General features: G+C 38.9%; 1 protein-coding gene across 1 annotated transcript; it reads left to right on the top strand.

Moving 5' to 3' along the window:
• The first annotated feature begins 432 nt into the window (after positions 1 to 432).
• Positions 433 to 5042, top strand: LOC141387256 (acidic mammalian chitinase-like). Its single transcript, XM_073956659.1, has 5 exons — positions 433 to 723; positions 797 to 970; positions 1252 to 1522; positions 4004 to 4227; positions 4293 to 5042. The coding sequence occupies exons 1-5, from the start codon at positions 660 to 662 to the stop codon at positions 4970 to 4972; spliced, it is 1413 nt and encodes a 470-aa protein (XP_073812760.1). The 5' UTR covers positions 433 to 659; the 3' UTR covers positions 4973 to 5042.
• Positions 5043 to 11040: the final 5998 nt, after the last annotated feature.

Raw genomic sequence — 11040 nt, 5'->3', positions numbered from 1 at the left:
TAAAGAAAAGAAGAATCATTTGTGTGCCTTTCCTCTTTTTAATTTCCTATAACAAATAAATACTTGTGACGACCCTGGCCCCGCTGAACCTACCCCAGCTTTAAAGCGAAAATACGTCGTCAGCGATACTGAATGTATTTTTATTAACGCGGAAACATCAAATCAACAATCATATACTTTGATGTCAAAGAAGAGAACAAAAACATATTAGCTCTGTTCCTTTACGTGCAAGAATCATCAAGTTTTTATCACATTTTACTCGAAAAGCGTTCCCTTACTTCAAGAAGTATACGATTCAAATGACAGCAGTTCACAATTTTTACTACTTTTGCCGCTTTTACCAGTTAAAAAATAAAGGAACAGTTCAATTTTTGTCTTTGGGCATGTTAAACAAATCCACATTTATACTCCTCCTTTAGTTCCAATGCGATTATTTTGAGCAGTTACAAATTGAATCACAAACACAGAATATCTCCCAAAACTTAGTAGATGTTATTTTGAAATAACATTTTGGGCCTAAATTGGGGTATTTAGTTTTTTATTATTGAGGTAAATAATTCTCCCAGCAATACACCCCGGAGATATCAGTGCTATAAAAGCAAATTAAAGAAAACATTTTGTTACATTTCGTTTTAAAAGATAGACAGATAAGTATCACAATGAAATCTTTACGAACGCTTATAATATTCTGTTGCTTACTGCAACCGGCATTTATCTGCCATGGTAAGTATTATTTAAATACCCTTTGAAGATTTTCCGTTAATATACGGAATTGTTTTGTAACTCTGTTTCATAGCTAAAATCATCAATTGCTACTTTGGCACATGGGCAAATTATCGCCCGGGACTTGGTCGCTTTGAACCGGAAAACATTAATCCTGATTTGTGTACCCATTTGAGTTATTCCTTTTTTGGCATAACGGAATTGGGAGAATTTCGCATGTTGGATTCATGGCTAGATGTGTATTTAAGTATGTGGTGGAGGACTTAAGCTGAAAACACATCCAACGTTTGAGTAAAGTTTTGTGTTGGGCGTTGAGAAAAAAACAACAACAAGAGGGCGACGCCGACACCAAAGTCCAGCGTTGATCTGTTTGCCGGCATATATTTCAAATGAATTTGAATTTTTCGGCATCATGCCCAAACAGTGTAAAAACGGACAAAACGACACAAAACTTTACCCAAACGTTGGATATGTTTTCAGCTTTATGGTTTTGCAATTTTTTATGACAGTGGGATTTCATTTTTTTAGATTTTATTAAAAGAACAATGGCCTTAAAGACCAGCAATCCAAATCTTAAGGTTATGGCTGCTGTTGGTGGTTGGAATGAAGGTTCCATAAAATATTCTCAAATGGCTGCTGATCCCTTGAAACGTAAAACTTTTATTCAAACTTCATTGGATTTCATAAGTCAACATGGTTTCGATGGTTTAGATTTGGATTGGGAATATCCAGGACAACGTGGTGGCTCCGCGGATGATAAACAAAATTTTGTCTTACTTTTAAAGGAATTAAAGGAAAGGTAAGAGGAAAAAATTATTTAAGGGAATAATAGAAGATCTTCTATACAGAAGATAATCTGCAGATTTTATATATGTATGTATGTATGTATGTATGTATGTATATAAAAAGTTATAAGGCCTTCTGCTATGCATAGGAAACATCTGAGAGATCTTCTATAGGTTCAGGTCGTTAAAAAACAAAAGTGTTTTTAGGTCATTTTATCAGTAACCATAAAGTTGCCCACGAAAAAGCATAATTTTACTATAAACCGGACAACAAGGAGTACCTTCGGTAAAAATTTCAAAACAATCCTGGAACAGCCATTAAAATGCACTTAAGTGAAATTTTTGAAGTGGGGGGGGTACTCGAAAGTTTTGTTGCTGCTGTAACAGTGTTTATTATAGTGTTTGCGTGTTCGTTCTTCTGATCAATCTGGCTCTGGGTCTATCACCAGTTCCAGGAAAGTGGCTGCTTCAATGGGAACCACAGACCCACTGGAATTAGATAAGTAGGTTTGGCAGGGCAGTTGAAAAGGTGCAGTGTGACGTCCGCCCAATGAGAATTTAGGCGACTGCAATATCCCGAGCGTAGTTGAGCCAAAACTTCTCTGGTATGTCGTGCCAGCTGACGCTCCTCAGATGCAATAGGGGCTGTACTCCGAGGACTTTATTCACTCACTCTGTATTTGCTTATGGTTTTAGCAACTGCGTCCGTGTGAATGCTATTCAGACCTGCCTGATATGCCTGTTGATCTAGGGGTTCTCTCCTATATTTTTGGACCTCCCTCTCCAGATATACCAGGGTGTGTCGGGCCTAGGCAGCAGATGGTGATTGGAGTGGCTCTCACGGTAACACACCATCAAGTATTGCAACGAAAGCATCTCATTGTGTTGTTGTACTGGAAGAATCTTTGCCTCCTTATGTATATGGTACACTGAAGACTTGAGGAGGTGCCCGGTTGCTGTTCTCAGGGCGGCATTCTGACAAGTTTGAATCTGTTTCCAATGCGTATCAACTAAATTCGGGGGCCAAACTAGCGCCGCATAGCTTACCACAGACCGACCTATCGCGTTATATGTGGTCAACAAGGTTTCTTTATCTGCACCCCAAGTGCTGCCGGCTAGGGACTTGAGGACCTCGTTTCTACATTTCAGTTTGCCGCGGACGACACTACGTTCACGTGTCGAATTAGACCCCTAGAATCTTGGGGCAGTTTGTGGTCGGAATTCTGCTACTAAGATCGTACAATCTTCAGTTCTGATCTCAATGCTGCCTGGAGGGGGGCACATCCAGCTGTGGGTGCTTCTTAAGACCCTTTCCATAGGAATGGGTGCTTCTTAAGACCCTTTCCATAGGAATGGGTGCTTCTTAAGACCCTTTCCATAGGAATGGGTGCTTCTTAAGACCCTTTCCATAGGAATGGGTGCTTCTTAAGACCCTTTTCTGTAGGAATGGGTGCTTTTTAAGACCCTTTCCATAGGAATGGGTGCTTCTTAAGACCCTTTCTGTAGGAATGGGTGCTTTTTAAGACCCTTTCCATAGGAATGGGTGCTTCTTAAGACCCTTTCCATAGGAATGGGTGCTTCTTAAGACCCTTTCCATAGGAATGGGTGCTTCTTAAGACCCTTTCCATAGGAATGGGTGCTTCTTAAGACCCTTTCCATAGGAATGGGTGCTTCTTAAGACCCTTTCCATAGGAATGGGTGCTTCTTAAGACCCTTTCCATAGGAATGGGTGCTTCTTAAGACCCTTTCCATAGGAATGGGTGCTTCTTAAGACCCTTTCCATAGGAATGGGTGCTTCTTAAGACCCTTTCCATAGGAATGGGTGCTTCTTAAGACCCTTTCCATAGGAATGGGTGCTTCTTAAGACCCTTTCCATAGGAATGGGTGCTTCTTAAGACCCTTTCCATAGGAATGGGTGCTTCTTAAGACCCTTTCCATAGGAATGGGTGCTTCTTAAGACCCTTTCCATAGGAATGGGTGCTTCTTAAGACCCTTTCCATAGGAATGGGTGCTTCTTAAGACCCTTTCCATAGGAATGGGTGCTTCTTAAGACCCTTTCCATAGGAATGGGTGCTTCTTAAGACCCTTTCCATAGGAATGGGTGCTTCTTAAGACCCTTTCCATAGGAATGGGTGCTTCTTAAGACCCTTTCCATAGGAATGGGTGCTTCTTAAGACCCTTTCCATAGGAATGGGTGCTTCTTAAGACCCTTTCCATAGGAATGGGTGCTTCTTAAGACCCTTTCCATAGGAATGGGTGCTTCTTAAGACCCTTTCCATAGGAATGGGTGCTTCTTAAGACCCTTTCCATAGGAATGGGTGCTTCTTAAGACCCTTTCCATAGGAATGGGTGCTTCTTAAGACCCTTTCCATAGGAATGGGTGCTTCTTAAGACCCTTTCCATATTCTTATCCTTTATCGCTTCTAAAAAAACAAAATGTTAGGTCTACCCACAAATCTTTTAACAAATTCTTCTACTATCTGTTTTTTTTACAGTTTGGGACCTTTGGACCTGGAATTAAGCATTGCTGTGGGTGCATCCGCTTACACAGCTTCCCTATCCTATGACATACCAAATATTGCCAAATATGTCGATTTCATCAATGTTATGACCTATGACTTGGGCATGGCTTCAGATGGTGTATTGGGTTTCAATGCTCCCCTGAGAGGACAGGGTGAAAATAATGTTGAAAATTGTATTTCATATTGGTTAGAAAATGGTAAGATGCCAAAGATTCCGGTTGAGACACAACTCGGTATTAACACTTCCCCCTCTTTTATTTAGGTGCTCCCACATCCAAATTAATCTTAGGTTTGGCTTTTTATGGCCGCACTTTCCAATTATCAAATGCGGCACTGACCACGCCTGGTTCGCGTTGTTCTGGAGCTGGTGCAGCAGGACCTTATACCCAGGAATCGGGTTTTATGGGCTATAATGAAATTTGTACTCTACAACCAAGCTGGTCAACAGTGTACGATGTTGCACATGGTGCACCCTATATGTATAAGGATAATCAATGGATCAGCTATGATAATGTCCAAAGTCTTGACGAGAAAATGGAATTTATGAATTCTTTGGACTTGGGTGGTGTTATGCTGTGGTCCATTGAAACCGATGATTTTCACGGAGAATGCGGTGAGAAATTTCCTCTATTGAATGCCATAAATCGTAAAATATACACAGGATATACAAATTCAAGCCAAGTGCCAACTTCAACAACTATCGCAACGACAACAGCTAAGACCACTAACAAACCTGAAGTAACATCAACTTCTACTACAAATGCTCCATCATCAACAGTTGTTTGTGCATCGGAGGGCTATTTTACCCATGAAACAGACTGCAACCGTTTTTATCAGTGTATTGGAGGAAGACGTTATGATTTCTCGTGTCCGCCAGATTTATATTTTGATTTAAATACCATGGCATGCAATTGGGCAAGTTTGGCTAATTGTGGTTATTAGGGTTATGCATCTATGGATTTATCTTATGGATTGATTATGGATTTATAAATAAAAATTGTATCAGAAACAATAGAATTACTTAAAATTGATACATTTTGATAAAACTTCTAATAGATCCACATTTTGCACTGCATAAGTAGAATTGGTTGTTGATAGAGGTATGTCTTCCCAGTTGATCTCGAGTGATCAGACCGAGAGTTACACTCTTCTCCAAGAGTTTGACCAATTAATTGTTATATGTGTGGATTGCTTGTCTAATAACGTCAATTGTCAGCGTAGAGAAAGAAGTATTCTATCTTTCTCACAAACGTTCAAAATTCAGGTTATAAGCCCACCAGCAACCCGTTTTTTTTTTTTTTTTTTTTTTTTTGAAGGTCGTAAACCTCTTCTCTTGGGGGTCTTTAATGCACATCATGAGTTGTACACGGGTTAAAACAACTCGATATCGAATCACATAATTAGGCCCCATATCTGGACGATTATGGGCTACATAAAAAGTGGATTTAAAAAAAATATTTTTTAAAACATATTTTTCTTGGAATACGTTGATTTTTTAAAAATATTTGTTATTTAAGAAAGTATTTTTTTTTTTCAAAAAAAAAAAATTAAATATACAAAAAAATAAATATTTTTATTACAAAGAAAAACTAATGTTTTTTCTTTTTGAAAATTTCTTAATATTTTTTATTGTTCAAAAAATATTTTATGTACATATATATTTTTACAGCGTTTTTTTAATCTAATATATAAAAGACAATGTGTGTATGTTACTATGTTTGTATGTTTGTATGTTCCGAATAGCCGAATAGACTCAAAAACGGCTGAACAGATTTTCTTGAAAATTTCAGATAATGTACAGGGAACACCGGTGGTGAAAATAGGCTATATATTTTCTTGAATGGTCGTCGCGGAAGTGAAATATCGCGGTCATTCCAAATTATTCAAAAACGAAAGACCCAAAAACGGCTGAATAGATTTTTTGGAAAATTTCCGATAATGTACTGGGAACACCGGTGGTGAAAATAGGCTATATATTTTCTTAAATGGTCGTCGCAGAAGTGAAATATCGCGGTCATCCTAAATTATTCAAAAATGTACTATTTCAGATAGTATAGCAAATTTTAGTAAGCGTGACTATAAAACCGCTATAACACTGGCTTCTATGTGTGGGATAACGCGGTCAACGCCATATTTTGGAATACAGTAAAATCCCGATAACTTGAGATGTCACGATAAAGCAATTCCGAAAAATCGATTGGGAAATCTTATAAAATGTTGTATGTGAAGTTTTTAGGTCTGAGAATAGGTCGTAATCTATTTATTTAATCCGCTAAGTGTAGTGACCGGTGGTCCTCCCCACAATTTTTTAAGAAAACCGCGAAATTCAAGATACTTTTTAATATATTGTTTACAAATTGTTTGCAATGCTATGGTAATTACTGTCTTGACCCTGAATGGTCGTCGCTGAAGTGAAATATCGCGGTCATCCCAAAATTTTCAAAAATGTATTATTTCAATTAATTAGAACGTTCGTAAGCTGTTTTAATACGACTAAGAGTAGTGACCGGTGGTCCTCCCCTACAATGTTTTTAATAAAATCTGCAATCGCGGTCATCACAAAGTTTTCAAAAATGTATTATTTCAATTAATATACATAATTTTAGTAAGCGTGACACAAAAATGATATAAACACTAGCTTGAACAAGTGGTAGTGGCCGGAGGTAGTGACCGGAGGTTCTCCTTCAAAATAAAAAAAAAAAATCTGAAGTCCATGATATTTTTGAACGTATTCTGTACAGATTGTTTGCAATACTATTGTAATACTGTCTTGACCCTGAATGGTCTTCGCGGAAGTGAAATATCATGGTCATCACAAAATGTTCAAACATTTATTATTTCAGATAATATACATAATTTTGTAAGTGTGCATAAAAAACGCTACAAATCCTGAACACTTAACAATAAGTGGGATAGCTCGATCAACTCCACATTTTGGAATACAGTGAAATCCCGATAACTTGAGATGTCACTAGACCGAAATTCCAGAAAAATGATTGGACATCAGACAAAGTTATTGATATACAAAACAATATCATCATTAGAATCAGAATACCGCGATAGTGTCCGATTTTTGAAAATATTACAATTACGGATAAAATCTCAAAATGTGGGAAGTGAAACTTCATGAGCATTGATTTCAGTTTATAGTTTATAGAAGTAATTTTTTATGAATTATATAAATGGTGCCATACATATACCGAAGGAACATACATTTCGCTGAGGGGTATTTTACCATGCAATAGTGGTAAAATAGAGCCCGAAGAAAAAAGGCGTTACATTCGATAGGGCTGAATGAGGTTAAATCCACCAAAAATAGCGAAAATTAGTCGCCACCGTTCTATGGGACCTATGTATATCAAAACGAGGACGTATACTGAAAATTTTCTGCAAGACTGTTTACGACCCCCAACAGTGGCTATATCTCCGAACTATCGAAAATCGGGAGGTACTGTTTTTTGGGAGATATATCAAAACGTGAACCTATAGCTGTTGCATACCGAGCGCAAAGAAAAAGCCGTGTCTTTCGGTCGATCCGAATATTTATGCTCTCATCTTTAAATTATATTAAAACCAGATTACAGCCATTTTGGTGTGATAATGATGTTAAATCCTAAAAATATAGTGAAAATCAGCCGGTACCGTTCTATGGGAGCTATGTATATCAAAACGTGGACCTATACTGACAATTCTCTGCAGTAATATTTATGACCCCAACCGAGACCAACAAACCAATATATAGCAATGTTAATTGACCTGCACCGACCATTATATGTGGGTCACAAAGCGCTTTAAACTGTCCATTTATGGCGAAGGGTATAATAAAAGAGATTTTATATCTTAAATTTGGGAGATACCATTACATGGAATTTATGTCAAAACATTGACATCAATACTGGACAGATAACTAAAGTTTACACAGAGAACCCAAACAATGGGCCAGCAACGCGGACCGGGTCATCTAGTATTTTAATAAAATAATAAATTTTTTATGTTTCAGTAAATATTTTTTAAATTTCAATAAATATTTTTTTAACAATGGAAGGAATGGAATTTTTAAAGAATATTTTTTGCTAAGCCTCCGCTAGACATGGAATTCATAAAGAATATTTTTTTCTAGGCAAGGCGTGGAGAAAGGGAAGAGAGCTTCTGCAGACCCCTTCTGAAAGAAAAGGGTCCATCTATAGACCCTTTCTGAAAGAAAGGTTACTTTTATAGACCCTTTCTGAAGGAAAGGGTGCTTCTACAGACCCTTTCTGAAAGAAAGGGTGCTTCTATAGACCCTTTCTGAAAGAAAGGGTGCTTCTATAGACCCTTTTCTGAAAGAAAGGGTGCTTCTATAGACGCTTTCTGAAGGAAAGGGTGCTTCTATATACCCTTTCTGAAAAAAGGGTGCTTCTATAGACCCTTTCTGAAAAAAGGGTGCTTCTATAGACCCTTTCTGAAAAAAGGGTGCTTCCATAGACCCTTTCTGAAGGAAAGGGTGCTTCTATAGACCCTTTCTGAAGGAAAGGGTGCTTCTATAGACCCTTTCTGAAGGAAAGGGTGCTTTTATAGACCCTTTCTGAAGGAAAGGGTGCTTCTATAGACCCTTTCTGAAGGAAATGGTGCTTTTATAGACCCTTTCTAAAGGAAAGGGTGCTTCTACAGACCCTTTCTGAAGGGTGCTTTAATAGACCCTTTCTGAAGGAAAGGGTGCTTCCATGGACAATTCTGAAGGAAATGGTGCTTCTATAGACCCTTTGTGAAGGAAAGGGTGCTTCTATAGACAATTCTGAAGGAAAGGGTGCTTCTATAGACCCTTTCTGAAGGAAAGGGTGCTTCTATAGACCCTTTCTGAAGGAAAGGGTGCTTCTATAGACCCTTTCTGAAGGACAGGGTGCTTCTATAGACAATTCTGAAGGAAAGGGTGCTTCTATAGACCCTTTCTGAAGGAAAGGGTGCTTCTATAGACAATTCTGAAGGAAAGGGTGCTTCTATAGACCATTTCTGAAGGAAAGGGTGCTTCTATAGACAATTCTGAAGGAAAGGGTGCTTCTATAGACAATTCTGAAGGAAAGGGTGCTTCTATAGACCCTTTCTGAAGGAAAGGGTGCTTCTATAGACCCTTTCTGAAGGAAATGGTGCCTTTATAGACCCTTTCTGAAGGAAATGGTGCCTTTATAGACCCTTTCTGAAGGAAAGGGTGTTTCTATAGACCCTTTCTGAAGGAAAGGGTGCTTCTATAGACCCTTTCTGAAGGAAAGGTTGTTTCTATAGACCCTTTCTGAAGGAAAGGGTGCTTCTATAGACCATTTCTGAAGGAAAGGGTGTTTCTATAGACCCTTTCTGAAGGAAAGGGTGCTTCTATAGACCCTTTCTGAAGGAAATGGTGCTTTTATAGACCCTTTCTGAAGGAAAGGGTGCTTTTATAGACCCTTTCTGAAGGAAAGGGTGCTTCTACAGACCCTTTCTGAAGGAAAGGGTGCTTCTATAGACCCTTTCTGAAGGAAATGGTGCTTTTATAGACCCTTTCTGAAGGAAAGGGTGCTTCCATAGACCCTTTCTGAAGGAAAGGGTGCTTCTATAGACCCTTTCTAAAGGAAAGGGTGCTTCTATAGACCCTTTCTAAAGGAAAGGGTGCTTCCATGGACAATTCTGAAGGAAATGGTGCTTCTATAGACCCTTTCTGAAGGAAAGGGTGCTTCTATAGACAATTCTGAAGGAAAGGGTGCTTCTACAGACCCTTTCTGAAGGAAATGGTGCTTCTATAGACCCTTTCTGAAGGAAATGGTGCTTCTATAGACCCTTTCTGAAGGAAAGGGTGCTTCTATAGACCCTTTCTAAAGGAAAGGGTGCTTCTATAGACCCTTTCTGAAGGAAAGGGTGCTTCTATAGACCCTTTCTGAAGGAAAGGGTGCTTCTATAGACCCTTTCTGAAGGAAAGGGTGCTTCTATAGACCCTTTCTGAAGGAAAGGGTGCTTCTATAGACCCTTTCTGAAGGAAAGGGTGCTTCTATAGACCCTTTCTGAAGGAAATGGTGCTTTTATAGACCCTTTCTGAAGGAAAGGGTGCTTCTACAGACCCTTTCTGAAGGAAAGGGTGCTTCTATAGACCCTTTCTGAAGGAAATGGTGCTTTTATAGACCCTTTCTGAAGGAAAGGGTGCTTCTACGGACCCTTTCTGAAGGAAAGGGTGCTTCCATAGACCCTTTCTGAAGGAAAGGGTGCTTCTATAGACCCTTTCTAAAGGAAAGGGTGCTTCCATGGACAATTCTGAAGGAAATGGTGCTTCTATAGACCCTTTCTGAAGGAAAGGGTGCTTCTATAGACAATTCTGAAGGAAAGGGTGCTTCTACAGACCCTTTCTGAAGGAAATGGTGCTTCTATAGACCCTTTCTGAAGGAAATGGTGCTTCTATAGACCCTTTCTGAAGGGAAGGGTGCTTCTATAGACCCTTTCTGAAGGAAAGGGTGCTTCTATAGACCCTTTATGAAGGGAAGGGTGCTTCTATAGACCCTTTCTGAAAGAAAGGGTGCTTCTATAGACCCTTTCTGAAAGAAAGGGTGCTTCTATAGACCCTTTCTGAAGGAAAGGGTGCTTCTATAGACCCGCCCTGAAAGAAAGGGTGCTTCTACAGACCCGTCCTGAAAGAAAGGGTGCTTCTACAGACCCCTTCTGAAAGAAAGGGTGCTTCTACAGACCCCTTCTGAAAGAAAGGGTGCTTCCATAGACCCTTTCTAAAAGAAAGGGAGCTGAAGTAACACACGAACCAACACATTTGCTACAAAAACAACTGATGTACCGCTTTTGGGGAAAAAGATTTCGCTGGTGTAGCCGGTGTTCGATCTGTCCATGAAGGTACTGGCTGAGAGAATATCTCTGTCGGCAAATTCCTTTTTACTTGTTAATTACGTTTTTTGTGAACATAACCTAATATAGTTATACAATTTTATTGATGTTTTCATAAAATAAAATCTATTCTGACCCACCAAATGTGTTTTTTTTTTTCAAAATAATAAACGAAAACA

The sequence above is a fragment of the Musca autumnalis genome, unplaced genomic scaffold (genome assembly GCF_047663935.1).
Source record: "Musca autumnalis isolate F117 unplaced genomic scaffold, ASM4766393v1 scaffold_5, whole genome shotgun sequence".
NCBI classification, from domain to species: Eukaryota; Metazoa; Arthropoda; class Insecta; order Diptera; family Muscidae; genus Musca; species Musca autumnalis.
This window is presented reverse-complemented; position numbering and strand designations above follow the sequence as displayed.

Bases quoted from the DNA above. Each gene is read 5' to 3' on its own strand.
- LOC141387256 (XM_073956659.1), top strand. From the start codon at position 660: ATGAAATCTTTACGAACGCTTATAATATTCTGTTGCTTACTGCAACCG. The intron at 724-796 runs GTAAGTATTATT...TCTGTTTCATAG, and splicing joins ACCGGCATTTATCTGCCATG to CTAAAATCATCAATTGCTAC. The intron at 4,228-4,292 runs GTAAGATGCCAA...TCTTTTATTTAG, and splicing joins TTCATATTGGTTAGAAAATG to GTGCTCCCACATCCAAATTA.